The 19,961-nt window shown below is 36.0% G+C and overlaps 1 protein-coding gene across 9 annotated transcripts in view; it reads right to left on the reverse strand.

The window, feature by feature from the left end:
- Positions 1-19,961, reverse strand: part of LOC106877382 (RIMS-binding protein 2) — an 888,511-nt gene that overhangs the window by 799,756 nt on the left and 68,794 nt on the right. Inside the window, exon 1 of one of the 9 annotated variants that reach the window (XM_052976551.1) lies at positions 1,146-1,527. The exons of 7 other annotated variants lie outside the window; for them this stretch is intronic. In XM_052976551.1, the coding sequence (XP_052832511.1) occupies positions 1,146-1,388 (243 nt within the window). In that variant the 5' untranslated portion in view covers positions 1,389-1,527. Of the gene's footprint in view, positions 1-1,145; positions 1,528-13,848; positions 14,181-19,961 lie in introns of those variants that run through there. One more of the 9 variants, XM_052976552.1, reaches the window with a different exon arrangement.

Below are 19,961 nucleotides of genomic sequence, written 5' to 3' on the forward strand. Positions count from 1 at the left end.
TAGGCATGGCTGTGTGGTAAGAAAAAGTGTGCTGCTTCTTATCACATGGTTCCAGGTTTGGTCCCACTGTGTGGCATTTTGGGCATCTTCTACTACAGCCTTGGGCTGATCAAAGCCTTGTGAGTGGATTTAGTAGAAGGAAACTGAAAGAATCCCATCATGTGTGTTTATGTTTGTCCCCCACCACTGCTTGACAACCAGTGTTGGTTTCTTTATGTCTCCATAACTTAGTGGTTTGGTAAAAGAGATTGATAGAATAAGTACCAAGCTTAACAAAAAACAAGTACTGGGGCTGATTCATTTGATTAAAAATTCTTCAAGGCAGTGCCCCAGCATGGCCGCAGTCTAATGACTGGAACAAGTAAAAGATAGAAGATAAAATTACCTTAAGCATTTGATACAGATATCTTAGTAAATGAAATATGGCATCCAAAGTTGCCTAGATAAACTTTCAAAAGTCGATAAGGTACTCGTCCAGGACAATCGATAAGCAGAATGTTAATACAACAGAAAAGAAAACTTGGCATATCTGTACATTCTGAGTTCAAATTACACCTGTTACTGGCAAAAAAATATTGATAGACTTGAGAAGTCTCCTTAAATAAATGTCTAGGTATTTCAACTGATCACTGGTCATAGCATCTGGTAAGGGAGACTGCAAATGGCTAGTACAGACAGAAAGATAACAGGGTAACGCCATTAGTAGGAGAGGTTACGAAACTAAAGGAGGAGGATTAAATATTGCAACTGAATAAATCAGGGGAAGTTAAGTTAAATTAAGAGAAGTTAAAAGTATTTAAGAATAAGACAATAGGTGAAAAGGTGTAAAAATTGAAAAAGTTAAAGAGAGAAATTTCTTCTTTCTGTATTATGTCATAACCATATAGCCCAAGATACACCAGCACATTAACTGCAAAATGACTTTCAAGGCCTGTGCACTAAATGAATGATGAGGTATTTAGAAGATATAAAGGAGATAGAATACATGTAAAAGGAACAAACAAGAAAAAAGAATTGATACAAAAAAAAATACAAGAGAGAGAGATAAAGAGAGAAAATAAATGTGTGTGTGTGTGCGTGCGTGTGTGTGTGTGTGTGCAAGAGAGACCAAAGTGTCGGCTAGTTTCAGTAAGGAATTTTCTTACCTCAAATGAAGATAAGGCAGAAGACTCAGACAGAAGGTTCCCCCAAATGAAAAGGTCCTCGGTCGGATCAAGCTGAGAGATGCTTTTCCAACTTGGAGGGTAATCCTCGATTTCTGAGACATCGTCCGTTGTGTCTAACTGTGACACATCATCGGCTGTGAGATCATTTTCAGTCCCTTCCACTTCCTCCTCCTCTTCCACTTGCTCCCTTATAGGTGGAAGAACATAGCGCTGGTACTCCATCTATTCCTTATGTTTATTCATTTATTTATTTACAGTGACATCACAAACAACAACAAAACACAAAAGGAAAAGGAACACGAAAAATTCTGAGTTAAACCCATCTCAAATAGTTTCAGAAAAGGAAAGAAAAATAAATAAATATCCAAGAGAGAATCACGAAGACATCTTGTTGCTGGGATGTAACTTGGCATAAAATAGGGTGTACATGATTTTTTTTTCTGTGTGTGTGTGTATGTGTGAGTGTGTATAATTTTTTGTTGTTATTTTTTCTTTTGTTTGCTGGCTGTTTATAATTTAAATAAACAAGGCCCAACAAATATAATGATGATGATGACAACAGTGATGAAATATTTAACAAGGACACAACTACCCTTACATGTACAAATGAAAATTCTCAAGATACATATTTAGGTTGCATTTTTTTAGTATCATTAGCCATCTTCTTTTTTTATACGTATCTCTGTTTTCTTTTAATTACTTTCCAAATGATAACAGGCTCATTTATTCAGATCCACATATTGAATAAATCACAGTAGCTTTTTGATGTTTATATTACTGTTGGTGGTGTTGTCATGTTTATTTATCTATTTATTGAAATTTATTTTGTTTTCTTCTATGTCTAAAGTCATGACAGGTTAGCATCAAATAAGTGAAAACAGAATTTACAAAGGTAATACAAATATATTTATGAGTCCCAACACAGATTAAAAGGTAATATAATTATATTATGTGAAGGAGGGGGAAGTGTATAAAATAAAATAATAAAAACAGTATCTAAAAAAAAAATACATGCTTTCGCAATGTAAATATAGTGCAAGTCATTTAGATGGAAACTAAAATATATAGAAAAATAAATAGGATTATCTTCACTAACTAAGAGATAAGGATTAAGACAATATATGCAAGTAGGCTAAACAAAATATCGGATGAAAAAATAATACATTCGTTTTTAGATTATTTAGTTCTAACTATTATATGTAGGACCATACTGGAGCACTGCTTTGCACATTGAAACTCCCTGATCTACAACACTGAAGAGACAATGGTGTTTAGTTGAGATTTTCAGTATGATGTTGGTTTCTCTTGGTGATAAATTAGGTTAAATACTTTTAACCATAAGTGTCTGACTGATCAGAACTGACATAAGATTAAATAACAACAAAAACAAGACTCAGTAGTAATCTTTTATATTTTACTTTGTTTCAGTCAGACTGTGGCCATGCTGGGGCACTGCCTTGAACAATTTTTAGTCAAATGAATCAACCTCGGTACTTATTTTTCCTTAAGCCTGGTACTTGTTCTATTGGTCCCTTTTGCCAATCTTAAGTTACAAGGACATAAACAAAGCAACACCGATTATCAAGTGGTGATAGGAGACAAAAACACACACACACGTGTGTGTGTGTGTGTGTGTGTGTGTGTGATGGGCTTCTTTCAGTTTCCATCTACAAGATCCACTCACAAGGCTTTGGTCAGCCCAAGGCTACAATAGAAGACACCATGCAGAGGGACTAAATCCAGAACTATGGGGTTGGAAAGCAAACTTCTTACCACAGCCAAATATTTAAAATTCAATATTTATCAGTAAATTACTAACTATATATAGCAACAAATTATGGTATTTAGCAATAACAATTTAGGATATGTAATATTAATTCTTTCTACTATAGGCGCAAGGCCTAAAATGTTGAAGGAGGGTACAAGTTGATTACATTGACCCAAAGCTCAACAGTTATTTTATCAACACCGAAAGGATGAAAGGCAAAGTCAACTACGGTGGAATTTGAACTTTGAAAGCAAAGCTGGAGAAAATAATAATAATAATAATAATAATAATAATAATAATAATAATAATAATAATGGTTTCAAATTTTAGCACAGAACCAGCAATTTAGAGGGTAGATGAGTAAGCTGATTAAATTGATTCCAGTGATCAACTGGTACTTATTAACCCCCAAAAGATGAAAGGCAAAGTCAACTTCAGCAGAATTTGAACTCTGAACATAAAGACAAAATTCCGTTAAGCATTTTGTCTAGCATGACAACAATTCTGCCGGCTCGCCACCTTAATAATAATCCTTGCTACTAAAGGCACAAGGCCTGAAATTTTGGGAAGGGGACTAGATGATTACATCAACCCTAGTACACGACTAGTACTTATTTTACTGACCTTGAAAAGATGAAAGGTAAAGTCGACCTCAGCACAATTTGAACTCAGAATGTAGAGACGAAGGAAATGCCGCTAAGTATTTTGCCCAACATGCTAATAATTCTGTCAACTCACCACCACAATAATAATAATAATAAAACTCAGAGAAAGGAAGAGGAGCAGCAAGGGAAAAAATAGTGTCAGAATAAAATAATTAGCAGTTAGAATAAAAGAATTGTTAGCTGTCTTTCTTGGTGTGATAGACAGAAGAGCTGACTTGAAAAAAAAAGTAAAATATTTCAAGAACAAAAGCAAATATTCTATAAAACATAGAAAGTGAAACACACAAAAAAAAAACTGAACAAAACTAAGATGACTAATGAGTGAAAAACTGAACAATCAATACTAATCTTTTTACTATGAGACAGACAGACAGACAAAGAAGCAGAGAGAGAGAGAGAGAGAGATAAGTATTGATGTGGTTAGTTTATTATGTAAACATTGTCATGAAACTATTTATAAGATTATACTAAAAGGCAGTACAATAATAGAGCAGTAAATCTAAGAGGCTGATTGGTTGGTTACATATTTATTGCAAGTGATACCCCTGCCATTTAAAAAACTAAAATACAAACATATATATTCATTCACTTTGTACACAAGTCAGCATGGGTTAGATGAATACATATTTTTGAAGCATTGTTTTACAACCAGATGCCCTTCATGTTGTTAACTCTTAGCTGTTTGTTCGTTTTTTAATTTAAAATATACTCTCCTTTATTTTCTACAATGCTCTTCCATCTATCTGGTAGACTTGCAAGGTCCCTCTTCCAAAATTCACTTGTCCGTGACAAAAAATACACCTCTAGTACTGTTCTGACCTCATCTGCAAAATTCATATTTTTTCCGTCGAAATGATTTTGAAGACTGCAGAATAAATGTTAATCAGATGGGGCAATGTCCAATGAATATGGTGGGTGGGGTATCATTTCCCATTCAAACTGCTCCTGCCTTTGGTATGACATGCTTGCTGCATGTGGCTGAGCATTATCCTGATGGAAGAACACCTTTTGTCTTGAAACCAAAGATGGTCATTTTTCTTCTAGCACTGACTTAAGCCACTCAAGCTGCTCATAGTAGATCTCCTCTGTTACTATTTGGTTTGGGTTTAAAAGTTCGAAGTGGACTAAACCTTTCATATCCCATCAAACAGAAAACAACACCATATGCAGGTAAAGACCTTCTTCAACCTGTGGTGCTGGTGTTTCGCCTTTCCCTACCAACTGTCTTCAGTGCTTGACATTTTTATAGAGAACCCACTTCTCATCACTAATTACTATTTGGTCCAAAAAAAGATTCATTCGTGAGATGTGACAGCAAAGAAGAGCACACATTCACGCCCTGTGTGCAATTACTCAGAAAGTTTGTGAGGAACCCACTGACCCAATTTGCTGACTTTTCCGATGGCATGCAGGTATCAATGAATGGTTGAATAACCAAATCCAAGCTTCTCTGCTAGTTCCTCAACAGTTACGATGGGATTTTGTCCACAGATCTTCCAGGATGAGGCTCATTTTCTAGACTATATTTTCCAGCTCGGAATTTCTTGAACCACCGTTAACACTAGCTGATGCTTATTGTCTAATCCCCATATACTGCATTAATATTCCTTGCACTTTCCATTGTGTTGTTGCCTTTATTGAACTCATAAAGTAAAATATGCTGAACATGCAAGGTATCCCAGATTGACCCTGAAACAATTCTATCAATTTAATACTCCAGTTTGGTACTTTAGTTAACCCTAGAAGGATGTTCAAAACTGACTGCAGTGGATTTGAATTCAGAGTATTGTAAAACCTTCTATTCAATACTCTAATGATCTTGCCAATTTGTCATTAGAAATAAATAAATACCAGTGATACATCATCATGCAACACCTTGAGAAAGTATCTAATACTATAGCTGCAGGCCAGCAAATGCCATGTGAGTGAATTTGGTAGATGGAAACTGTGTGGAAGCTTATTGTGTATGTATATATACTGGGTCATCTCTTAAATAATGCAGTTTTTTCAATTACATGAATGGGATAAACTACCTGTATCAACTTAATATAAAAGCAGGTAGTAATTTTACCTTGTGCTTACTCTTAGTGCAAATTTTGAAGAGTGCAGTTTGATTTTAACAGTTATTTTTTCAAAGTTATAATAATAGTGACAGTGTATGAGGTGGTATGAAGTTTCCAGACTAGTTCTGTAGTGCACCAACAGATGGCAGCACACAGTTGCATGAACAATGACCTTCATGAGGCAGTTTTCTGAGTGACATTGCTGTGTTTACTTCACAAGTTGTGAAATTTGTGTTTTTGTGATCACATGGATGTTGTCTGTGATTTTGTCATGGTCAGCAACAAAGAGCCAACATTAAATTTTACATTAAAGCTGAGAACTCTGCTACAGAGACATTAAGAATGCTTTAGAAAGCTTACAGTGATGAGGCAATGGGTCATGTGCAATGTTCCGAGTGGCATGAGTGCTTCAAAAGTGGAAGAACATCCTGGAAGACAATGAGTCATCCCCAGAAATGTGGTACTGTGCATGGAGAATTTGTCCCCCATGGCCAGACCATCAATCAAGAGTTCTACTGCAATGTTTTGAAGTGTTTGTGGGAGACATTCGGCAAAAGCAACCAGATCTGTGGAGCATGAAGAATTGGATTCTTCATGATGACAATGCACTTTGTCACTGAGCTTTCCTCACTCGTGAGTTTCTTGCCAAAAACAACAGAGTATCACTTCCACACCCACCCTATTTGTCAGCTTTATCACTTGCAGCTTCTATCTCTTCCCCCAAGATGAAAATGCATCTCAAAGGTCACCATTTTAACACCCGCTGAGATCCAGAGCAAACCACAGAAGGTCCTCAACTTGCTTATGGAAATCAACTTCCAGACCAGATTCCAAAAGTGGCAAGAACACTAGGACCAGTGTATTGCTGCACAGTGACTATTTCAAAGGAGACAATGTTAAGATTTAGGTAAATAAGTTATTTTTTTTTTATTAAACACTGACAGAGATATTAGACTTTTCTGTTATATTTTCTCTAATGAACTGGAATACCTACGATTCGAATTTCATCAAAATTGCAGATGAGGGTTCTTTCCCTCTTTACACACACTAAAAAAATTCTAATCATGACACATGTATCCCATACTACTGATCTTTATGCACAGATTCCAAAATTCTAGTCTTATGGAACCTGTTAAAAGGATTTTGCTCCCAAAAAATGGTCATGGAGCTCTAAAATGTGGGAACGAAGGCCCCTATTGGAGGTGGGTGCCTTAATGTCAACCAGAGAAGTTGAATTGTTGAGAATCTTTTTAATTTGGGTCTTATATCTATTGTTTGAATTTCTTTGAAATAGGAAATATATGTATGTTCACTGGGTTTGTGAAAGAGAACAAAGCTACAGAAAACCAAAAGACGAATGATCACAATAAGCAGTCAGCTACCCCACCCTAGCCATTACCACTCCCAATGTAAGATTTCACACCATACAGGTGACAGGCACAGTCGTAAGATGCATTACAGATCTATAGCAATTAGAAGGGCGTGACCCAACTTAAATAAACATTAACAACTGTGTGATGTGAGGGCTAAGGAGAAATGAAAGTGTCACCTCTGGAGTTTGCAAGTGACCACTATACCGATAGGTAACTGGGCAGAAAAAATTTACAATCTATAAATGTCTTTGAATAACTAGTCACTCATCTGGGAAGGCCTTGAAATCAATGTTACCATCTTGGGATCATGTGTGACCCAGTGATAATAAAAAGACTCAAAGGAGTTCTGGAACGAAATAATTTTACTCAACACTTTGCAAGTGAATCAGTGGAGGCAAAGATGTGTCTCCTTTACTTGACAATTTATGTACCACATTGCAGAAATCACAATCAAAGTATATCTCAAAGCAAACTCTTACACTGTTGTACCATTGAATTACAAATAATGCTTATCTTTTATGCTCAGGTGACCCTATAGCTTCCAAGAGTACAACTGTATTCATCTTTGTTTAGATAAAATGACTAAATTGTGGGTGTTAAGTCCCCACGAAGTTCTACTGCAATGTTTTGAAGTGTTTGTGGGAGACATTCGGCAAAAGCAACCAGATCTGTGGAGCATGAAGAATTGGATTCTTCATGATGACAATGCACTTTGTCACTGAGCTTTCCTCACTCGTGAGTTTCTTGCCAAAAACAACAGAGTATCACTCCCACACCCACCCTATTTGTCAGCTTTATCACTTGCAGCGTCTATCTCTTCCCCCAAGATGAAAATGCATCTCAAAGGTCACCATTTTAACACCCGCTGAGATCCAGAGCAAACCATTTTTGTCTAATATCTATGGTTAAAATTTCATCATGAATTTTCATAGAATTTTCATAGAATTTTCATAGAATTATGCATAGAATATAATTTCAAAATTTCATAAAGATCCATTCAGTACTTTTGACCTAGTTTTGGATCATAAAAAAATGACTAAAATTTGGGAGTTAAGGCCCCCATTAGGGGGTCTTAGAATCCTCATGAGAAGTGGAAACTTTGAGAATACTTGTTGATGTGTGTCAATTACCCATGGTTGAAATTTCATCAACATGGAAAATTTATGAATTTTCATGGGGATTCTGTCCCCTTTAAGCCACCTCAAATTCAAACCAAACATTATGCTCACCCTTATGCATTGAATCTAAGTTCCAAATACCATAAAGATCCATTCAGTAATTTTGGTCCATGAAATTTTATGAATCATACAGCATTACCCTTCTCCCTAGGCTTGGATTTTGTGTTCCAAATTTCATTAGGATCAGTGCAGTAGTTTTCGCATGTATAAGTAACACACGAACACACATAAAGACATTGACTTTTATATAATAGATATGAATATGCACATATACATACATGTATGTGTGTGTGTGTGTGTGTGTGTGTGTGTGTGTGTGTGTGTGTGTGTATTATATATATATATATATATACACACAAAAAGATAGATTGATAGATTAAATGTCTTGTCATCAATAAATGTCAAAATGGAACATACATTTTCAATTTTGAAGAAGGGAGAGTTTTCTGCTTTCAACAGGTAAACTAACATTCCTAACCACGGAGGAAGAAAAGGGGTGCCTTTCCATTTTCACAAATAGAGAAAATACTTATTGTGAATGGAAACATGGTTGTATGGTTAAGAAGCTTGCTTCCCATGTCTTTTTGGGTTCAGTCTCACTGTGTGGGACAACTTGAGCAAGTATCTTCTACAAGAGCGTCAAGGCAACCATTATTTACAATTGACGCGTATTTGTCCTCATCTTTGTTGTTAACATTTCAGCTGATATATCGTCCAGCCTTCATCAGGTGTCTTGGGGAAATTTTGAACCTGGGTTCTCATCCCTAAGGTATTTTTTGATGTTGTTATTATTATTATTATTATTATTATTATTATTAGTCAAGATGAAGAGCGCGATTCGATTGTATAAATGTTTTATTCGTTGAACAATATTTCGACAGTACGTCTGTCTTTGTCAAGTTCAAAACAAAAGGTGATTAAAAATTCAAAATTTCAGAAATTTAAACGTTAAACTATGAATGAGAGTAACCAGCATCCATTCATTGATGGAATGACATCATCAGTTTTTAAGTTTTATAACAGGCAGAAAGATTTTTTCGGTTTTTGTAATTGTGAAATTTTTGCCATGAACGGATTGTATTTTTAAACCGAGTGTCTTTTTCTGGTGTTATATTTATATTTATTTTTTCCTGAAGGTGTGTAAAAGAATTTTGATTTATTAAGTATCTTAATGAATTCTTTATACTGAAATATATATTGAAGAAGAGAAATATGTTCATTTAATATATACGTTTTTGCGTCGTAACTCCTTTATTGTTATTAATATAACCAAAAGGATTGATTCTTGAGGAGTCTACATACCTTCACAGTCGTTTTTTTTCTGCTATTTTGGTGATGATTTTTTGACTTAACTTACCAATTATTTTTGTTGGTAGTTAATTTCTAATATATATATATATATATATATAAACATATGCATATACATATATATGCATATATATATATACATACATATATATATGCATATATACATACATATACATATATATACATACATATATATACATACATATATATATGCATATATACATATGCATATATACATATGCATATATACATATGCATATATACATATATATATATATATATATATATATATATATATATATATATATATATATATATATATATATATGCATATGAACATATATGCATATATATATATATGTGCGTATATACATTTATTTTACTAATAAATAAAAGAAAAAATATTAAATATTTTTCTTTTATTTATTAGTAAAATAAGTACTTTTACTTTTTGATATAACAAGTATTTTTATATAAATTCATTTGTTATTCATTGTTGGTTGATATATATACATTCATTTTATTATTATTATTGTTGTATTTTGACCTGAAGATTAACTATATTTTTGAATAGAATTGATTTTCGATCAATTTATCTTAATCGGTATTATTTTATTTTATTTTATTTTCTATTTGAAAATTTGGTTATGAACCACGTGTAGTCGTTTTATTATTTTAATGATTAGTATTTGTATTTTATTATAGTTGTTTTTAGTGTATTTACTTATTAAATTTTTCTATATGTGACTGTGGATTTTCATGGATGAGTCCATGAACTATGGTTTTAGTTATTTTGTCTTTTCCTTTTCCTTACCTTCCTTCTTTATGTTTGTTCTCGTGTTCTTTCCTTCCCTTTCTGGTGGTAGCACTTGCATTCCTCTGGTTCTACAATGGGGTGAGGACTCCATTCCTTTGTAGGACCACTGGCACAGATGAACTTCTGGTTGTTGCTTCCTCTGCTTCCTTATCCTTATCAGCCTTGTTGTTCACTGGGGTTGGTGATCCATTCTTTTGAGGGCCCACTGGAGCAAATGTTTTTGTTTCATTTTCCCTATCCTTATCAGCCTTGCCACAGTTTTCCATGATGACATCAAGAGTGTCAATGTGTTGTCTAATAAGGGCATAAGATCAGATGAATTCATTTTTCTTCCACTATCTGCTCAATGGTTCTACAGAAGCCATTGTTCTTCAGTGCAGCAGTGATGATGATGTTTGGCAGATCACCACTAGCAATCACCGATGCTCGCAACAGTAGATTCATTTCTTTGCTCTCCCACTTTGTTGCTGTCTTTGTTTTCTAAGATGGGGAGGGAAGGATAGAGAGGAAATGAGACAGAGGGAAGTAGAGGCGACATTTCACTTGCTCATTTCATTATCGTGAATACAAGGGACCAAAATGTGGGCTCCTCTAAAGCAGTGGTTCTAAAATGGGCCCCTAAAGGTCCATATAAGATTTTGGCAGGATCCATGCAACAAAATAATAAATTGGGCATCCACAATAGTATTTTAAGGGCCCCTGAAAAAATTTTGCTTTAGATGTACATATTAGTATTTATTGCAAGAAATAACTAGAAAAAGGGTGCACAGTTCAGAGATCATGGTGTCTCTTGAGTTTGGGCCGTAATTTCTCTGCATTGAGAGGTCAACAGCTCTGGAACTATGGACATCTGATTAGAACGTCACAGGAAAGAATCACAAGACAGGTTCTTTAAGCCAAGCAAGCCAGCAGGAGACCTTGAGGTAGACCAAGAACAAGATGGTTGGATAATATCCATAGTCTCACTTGGTTGTGCTTGAGAATCCAGTTGAAAAAGCTAATGATAGTTGATTCTGATAGAACTCCATGAAAGAGCGGCCCAAGGACTATATTCTCATGACTACCAGGAATATTAAGCAGAGAAAATGGATATATGGACCTAATTAATTTTAAAATTCCCCCCAAAGAAAGAACACAATAAGTAATTCACACAAATAGGCAATTCTCTTAAAATCACAATTCTACATTAGTATTTGTTTCAAATTTTGGCACAAGGCCAGCAAGCTCAAGGAAGTGGCGGGGTTGATGTAATCAATCCCAGTGCTCAACTGGTATATGTTTTATCAATTCAGAAAGGATGAATGGCAAAGTTGACCTCAGCAGAAGTTGAACTCAGAACGTAAAGACAGATGAAATGCTGCTAATCATTTTACCCAGCATGTAAACAACTCTACCCAGCTGTTGCACCGTGGTGTACCATGAGAGATTCCTGGAGTGCCACAAAAAATATTTTCAGGAAACAACGATCCAAGAACATTCACAAAGTTCAAGCATAAATATAAATTAATTATATATATCGTAAAATATGGTAAATATAAATTAATTATGTTACACAACGAACAGCAGTTTTGCTACAATATATTACATTTCTGCATTTAAACCAAGATTGTCTGTAAGTGAATTGTTTAGTAGTCCTAGTACAATTTAATTTTTGATTTATTTATAATTTACATTAATTATTTTTTGTTAATTTTAATTGATTTTTAGTTTTAGATTTAAACATGGACAAATTTTTATTGAGACCTCAGAAAAATGAGAAAGAGAATCATAGCAAACAAGACAAACACCAGAATAAAAAGTCCACTTCATCAAAATGTAAATATAATGAAAATCACATCCAATATGGTTTTATATTATTTGGAAAAGACAACTCGGTTCATTTTTACATGATTTCTTTAACAACACTCACAAAAGAAACAATGGTTCAACTCACTAGTTACAAGATTGCCCATCTTTTGGCAAAGAAGGAAAAACCACATTCTGATGCTGAAAACATTATTTTACCAGTCTTGGATATCACCATTGGCACAATAATTAGTGATAAAGCCATCAAACAAATTAAGACCATTCCTTTGTCTGCCCACACAATTCGCAAAAAATGAACTCGAAAACTTGTGAGCCTTACAAATCGATTAAAGTACACAGCAGCAGCAATGTTTTGAAACTGAGCTCCTATTTTCCATTACATTTCAGACAGATTCAGCACTGAGTTGCTGGAGTAGAAATATCCTTATAGCAAATATTCTGCTCAATAGCACAGATTTGCTTGTCAGTTGCTTGATCTTAATCACTTGAACATGTCCCTTAGTGGCTGACAATATGTGCATCTCTGATGATGAGCAGGAGTAGTGGGAGAGCATCATTGCCATGTGTTGAGAGGAATTGTTTGAAGGAAATATTAGCCATTTTTCATACTTTCTAGGGATAACCAAATAGGAAATAACAGTTGCTACCCAAGAACAAAATATCATGTTAGACAGTGAATCTTGTAGTTGATAGTGAACATGCCCCTGATAACAATCAGTTATCTTGTATTCTAATGGTCTGACCACTTAGAAATCTGAACATGTTTCTAAGAAACAGCTGAATTATGATGAGCAACACTTTGATGGCAATTTATAAATAATACATGCATAAAGTAGGCACAAGTGCAGCTATGTGGCAAGAAGTGTGCTTCCCAACCATATGGTTTCAGGTTCAGTCCCACTGCATGGTACTTTGGGCAAGTGTCTTCTACTATAACCGTAGGCTGACCAAAACCTTGAGTGGATTTGGTAGACAAACTGAAAGAAGCTTGTTGTATATATGTGCGTTTTTGTGTGTGTTTGACAACCACTGATGGTTTGTTTGTGTCCCCATAACTTAGCAGTTCAGTAAAAGAGTCCAACTGAATGAGTACCAGGTTAAAAAAAAAAAGTGCTGAGGTCAATTCATTCGACTAAAAATTCTTCAAGGTAGTGCTCCAGCATGGCCACAGTCTAATAACTGAAACAAGATAAAAGTATTGTAACTTAAAACATGAGGAGAATATAATAAGGAAAGCAGACATCAGAGTCGGGAAGTGCATCTGACCATAGAAACTTCTGCCCTGACATAATCTCAATCCACTCATGCAAGCAGAGAAAAGTTGGTGTTAAAATAATAACAACTTTGATGATGATGATGATGATGACACAACTCTGACGATGATGAAGGCATGGTGATGATTATGTCTATAAACTGGGAGAATAAAGCAGTGCTTGCATCAAATTAACAGATGAATTAATTAATTATATTGAGATTAAACATAAATGGCATCAGTTGAGTCTCACAAAATGATACGAGTTATAATAATCTTAAACAAAGTGACCAAGCACAGTTACATCATTTACTTCCATGTCTAGTGATGCAAAACCAATTACTGGTACACATTCACAACCAAGCAGACCGGAATCCAGAGGTATTTATATCTCTACTCATTTATTAATGACATCTCTAAAATCAATACGAATAACAAAAGGATTCACTTACCACGTTAGGTCTATGGCAATGTTTACATATCCCTGGGTCAACTGTGTATGTTGACCTCCTCTTTAAAACAGAACTCATATTGATAAGGATGATGATAATATGTAAATATATGAGTTTCCTTCTCAAATTTCCAATTCAATTCAGTTTCCTTTTTATTTTGTTTTTGTTTTGTTTGTTTTCCTTGTTGAAGGCAATCAAACATATTACGATCACCCAGATGACAGTTCTCGCAGAGGTTCCAGTGATGGATATGCTCTGCATACTTTATAGTAAATCTTTATATTAATCCTTTCTGCTTGACTGTGAGACAAGTGAAAAAAAATCACTATGTGGTATTTGTTTTTATTTATTCATTTATTTGTGTTTAACATGGCTGGTATCCAAGTATCCATTAAAATAAATATACATCTATGCAATTTACTGCAGCAACAAATTTTCACAGCATGTGCAACTAATAGGAAAAAATTTGGATGAAGGCTTAGGGAAAATTTAACAGAAGTGGGGGGTGGAGATCAACTATACAAGTGAATTGAGAAATGCACAATTCACTAGACTGACAAATTTATACAGAATGTGCAACTAACAAGCATTAGAGACAACAGGAAAAAAAAAATCAAGATCAATCTATATGAAGTGTATGATCAACTAAAAAATAAACAACCAACTGGCTATAGCAACCAAAATCAGCCACTCACTTTGGTAATTAATAAATACTGAAATATGAATGTTTAAATATAACGATAGTAATAGTACTGAAGAGGATAAGTTTTATACATCACAACAAAGAGGTGGGGGAAAATACATAAAATGACTTCAGTCAATGGATAGGAAATAAAAGAAGGATGAGGTGGGGGAGTTAAACTGTTCACATATTCATTCACCAATGTAATTTAAAAGTGCAGACAAACAACTAAGCAAGCTGCAAGCCAGTTGGCTAAATGGCTAAACTGCACAGGTAGATGCTACCTACAAATATACTTATAGCTACTACAGCTGACAGAAATCAATGAGCTCAGTTAATAACTGGAAACATTATATATCTTTAATTGGCACAAGAGTAAAAACAACAGTGGCCGCACAGAGAGAAAAGTAGTTCAGTTAGTTAATCTAGGTGTAAGCTTACTGTAGGTCTGTTAACAAATCATTCCTTTAGTACCACAAAAACAACTGACTGAAGTGTCTCGGTGTCAGTAAGCTTCACAAGTGAAGTGGTATTTAGATTTTACAAATACCTGACTAAGCTAAAATGGTAGACACATGGATCAGATCAACAGTCTGACTGTAGCTGAAAGTCATTTAAATGTCACACTATTAACGCAAAGTTAGGGATTTAGTTTCTTGGTACAATACCCATTTATAATGCAGAATATTATTTATGTAATATATCTAAAATATCATCCACTAATTGTTCTTGCTTTCTTTTCTTTAATTATTCACAGTAAATTGAAAGGCCATCTTGGAAGTGCCAACGTCAAAATTATAGATCTAAATTTTGAATTTTTAATTAAAAGATGATTTTAAGGTATTTTAACTATGTCTTGCCCATCAGGTAAGTAAGTTTATTTCAATTAACCAAAAACAAAACACATTCCTTGCATCTTTTATCTTGTTTCAATTATTGGACTACAGCCATGCTGGAGTACTGCCTTGACAGATTTAGTCATACAAATTCACCTCAGTACTTATTTTTTTTTATAAGTCCAGTACTTACACTATCAGGTTCTTTTGTCAAAGTGTTATGTCATGGGGATGTTAACAAACCAACACTGGTTGTCCAGTGGTTGTCCAGTGGTGGGGTGGACAAACACATATACACACAGTTGCATTTGTATTTGGCTTCAAAACAGCAACATTAGACCTATCATACAATAAAGTCTGAACATATAACCACAGACATAGCTGTGTGGTAAAGAAACTCACTTTGCAACCATGTGGTTTCAGGTTCAGTCCCACTATGCAGCACTTTGGACAAGTGCCTTCTACTATAGCCTTAGACCAATCAATGCCATATGAGTGAGTTTGTCATCATCATTATCATTTAACGCCCATTGTCCATGCTGGCATAGTTTGGACAGTGTGACCAGAACTGGCAAGCTGGGGGTCTGCACCAAAATCCAGTCTGTTTTGGTTTGGTTTCTATGGCTGGAGGCCCTTCCTAACACCAACCACTTTACAGCATGTGCTGGATTCTTTTAGATGGCACTGCACAGGTGCTTTTACATGGCACTGCATGGGCGCTTTTACATGGCACACTCATGAGTACTTTACACCACTAGAAGGATCAGTCTTAACACTTCTGCAGCAGGGTACAGGTCTTCTTCAGTACAGCCAGGTGCCAGGTATCTCAGTCCTTTGTCATCTTTCCTAAAAGGTTCTTCAGTACTTCATCATGTTTTCTCGGGTTTCTCACTTCTACATGTTTCATCCACTTTGAGAGATTGGCACTTCTTTATGAAGCTGTCACACTGTGTGGCAACCCATCATGCGTGTGTATGTGTGCATTTGTCCCTTGCACCACCACTTGGCAACTAGTGTTGTTTTGCTTACATCTCTGTAACTTAACAGTTCGGCAAAAGAGACCAATAGAATAAGTACCAGACTAAAAAAAATACTTAAGTCATGGGGTCAATTTGTTCAGTGAAAACCCTTTAAAACAGTGCCCCAGCATGGCCACAATCAAATGACTGAAGCAAGAAAACAAAATATATTCCTCTATTTCATCCCCATTATTAATTAGATCATTAATAACAAAGCAATGTTAAATTAAATGAAATCTCTTTAACCCTTTTATTACCATATTTCTCCTGAGAACATCCGCTTTCCATGCTGGCATGGGTTGGACGATTTGACTAAGGACTGGCGAGCCAGATCGCTGCACCAGGCTCCAATCTGATCTGGCAGAGGTTCTACAGCTGGATGCCCTTCCTAGCACCAACAAAATCGAGAGTGTAGTGGGTGCGTTTACGTGCCACCGGCACAACGGTCAGTCAGGCGGTACTGGCAACGGCCACGCTCAAATGGTGTTTTTATGTGCCACCTGCACAGGAGCCAGTCCAGTAGAACGACCTCGCTCAAATATTCTTTTTGACGTGCCAGTAAGGTGACACTAGTAACGATCAAGCTTGAATGGTGCTTTTTACGTGCCACCGACACAGGAACCAGTGAGCGGCCCTGGAAACAATCATGCTCAGATGGTGCTCTCAGCGCTCCACTAGCACGGATGCCAGTCATATGATTCCGATTTCACTTGCCTCAACAGGTCATCACAAGCAGATTTTAGTGTCCAATGAAGGAAAGGTACGCATAAGTAGGCTGGTTGCACCCCTGACATAGGCCACAGGTTATGGTCTCACTTGGCTTGCTAGATTTTCTCAAGCACAGCATATTTCCAAAAGTCTTGGTCACTAGTCATTGCCACGGTGAGGCTTAATGTTCGAAAGTCGTGCTTCACCACCTCATCCAGGTCTTCCTGGGTCTACCTCTTCCACGGGTTCCCTCAACTGTTAGGGTGTGGCATTTTTTCACAGTTATCCTCATCCATTCTCACCACATGACCATACCAGCGCAATCGTCTCTCTTGCACACCACAACTGATGCTTCTTAAGTCCAACTTTTCTCTCAGGGCATTTACACTGTCAAGTATGCACACTGACATTACACATCCAGCAGAGCATTCTGGCTTCATTGCTTGTGAGCTTACACATGTCCTCAGCAGTCATGGCCCATGTTTCACTGCCATGCAGCATAGCTGTTCGTACACATGCGTCATACAGTCTACCTTTTACTCTGAGCGAGAGACCCTTTGTCACCAGCAGAGGTAGGAGCTCTCTGAACTTTGCCCAGGCTATTCTTATTCTAGCAGCTACACTTTCAAAGCACCCATCCCCACTACTGACTTGGTCACCTAGGTAACGGAAGCTATCAACTACTTCTAGTTTTTCTCCCTGGAACGTGGCAGAAGTTGTTCTCTGCACATTTTCAGTGTTTATTGCTCCTGAGCATCTGCCACATACAAAAACTATCTTCCCAGTTCGCCTTCCTTTGATATTGCTGTACCTCTTATGTGTCCATAGCTTACACTGGTGTACATCTTAGAGTTTCTACCTATGCCTTTTCTGCAGATCGAGCAGGACCATCTACCTGAAAGGATTTGTGGTTTGTCTGCCTTCCTTTCGATTCTAATCCTTGCTTCCACACCTTAGACTTCTCCTTTAGTTCTGATAGTGACTCAGCAATTAGAGCAAGGTCATCAGCATAGAGGAGCTTCCAGGAGCATCCTGTCTTGAATTCCTCTGTTATTGCCTGGAGGACTATGATAAATAGGAGGGGACTGAGGACTGAACCTTGGTGGACCCCTACCTCTACCAGGAATTCTTCACTGTACTCATTTCCAACCCTCACCTTACTGACAGTATCTTTGTACATGGCTCGCACAGCTCTCATTAACCATTCTTCTATCCCAAGTTTCCTCATTGACCACCAGATAAGGGATTGGGGGACCCCGTCAAAGGCTTTCTCCATGTCAACGAAAGCCAAGTACAGAGGTTTATCTTTGGCTAGGTATTTCTCCTGCAGCTGTCTTACCAGAAATATAGCATCAGTGGTGCTTTTCCCTGGCACGAACCCAAACTGCATCTCATCTAAACTGACTCGCTCCCTAATTAGTTGGGCTATGACCCTCTCCGTGACTTCATTACAACTTGATACCTCTGTAATTATTTGTATCTAAAGCATCACCTTTCCTTTGTAGCAGTTGACTATGGTGCTGCTAAATATAATAAAGGAATTAGTAAAATAATTTTGCTATTATTAAGCTAGTATTAGGGACATAAATTAATGCTAAGTTTTAATGGAAGATTTTCATTCAGGACTTTTGGAAACAAAACATTTGTACTTTAGAGCCAAAGTGGTCTCAGACAGGTTGGCATCAAAAGAGTCAAGTTTAATAAACTAACACTGGTCTACTTTGAGTCAGAAAACCATAAGTCACAAAGTCGGTGAAAACCCCAGGAGCTACTAGTTATAAACGTACAAGTGCCAGTCAAGAACATGTTTTAATTCATACAAAACTAAGGCAAATCTAAGGTGATCCATAAAATATGTAACAGTTTCAGAGCTATGACAAGTGTTTCAGCAATACAAATGAACTGAGAAAACAAGAGTTATTCCATACAAAACAAATATGGTCAATATCTTATTAATTCCAAGACTATGCAAAGTTTCTTTAAGTTGTTTCTCATCTCATCGACCAAGCAAACAAAATCCACCAGCAGAAGTTAGCTAACAACCCTTGTGAGCCCTTTGCTCAAATGAGAAGAGATAATGAATCCTTTGTTAAATCAGTTTGAATATAGGATTTCTCGTGGTTTCCATCAAGTAAATTTTTTTTCCACAAAATCTAAGTCAACCTGATGTAGATTAACACAAATTTATTTTTAAATAACTTTAATAATAGTGAAATTTAACTTTAGGTGGTGCCATCCTTTTTAGTTACAAAAGGCTCTTATATATGAGATGCCAGTTCCTATAGGCATATCTTAGTATTTTAGCCAGTAATAATTAACAATACAGTTATAAGGTGGCAAGCTAGCATAATCATCAGCATGCCAGGCAAAATACTAAGCAGTATTTCATCTGTCTTTACATTCTGAGTTCAAATTTCTGCCAAGGTCAACATTGCCTTTCATCCTTACAGGGTCAATAGAATAAGTATCAGTTGAGAACTGGGGTCAATGTAATCGATTTACTCTCTCCCCTGAAATTGCTGGCCTTGTGCCAAACTTTGAAACTAATAATTAAAATACAGTTAAACATAATCATTTATTATTATTTTTTTTAATGGTGCTTGCAGTACTTTTCTTTAAGTTGTTTCTCATCTCATCGGCCAAGCAAACAAAATCCACCAGCAGAAGTTAGCTAACAACCCTTGTGAGCTCTTTGCTCAAATGAGAAGAGAGAATGAATCCTTTGTTAAATCAGTTTGAATATAGGATTTCTAAAAGATGAAAGTCCATTTAATATTTTATATATATATATATATATATATATATATATATATCATCATCATCATCGTTTAACGTCCGCTTTCCATGCTAGCATGGGTTGGACGACTT

The sequence above is a fragment of the Octopus bimaculoides genome, chromosome 25 (genome assembly GCF_001194135.2).
Source record: "Octopus bimaculoides isolate UCB-OBI-ISO-001 chromosome 25, ASM119413v2, whole genome shotgun sequence".
In the NCBI taxonomy this organism is placed as follows: domain Eukaryota; kingdom Metazoa; phylum Mollusca; class Cephalopoda; order Octopoda; family Octopodidae; genus Octopus; species Octopus bimaculoides.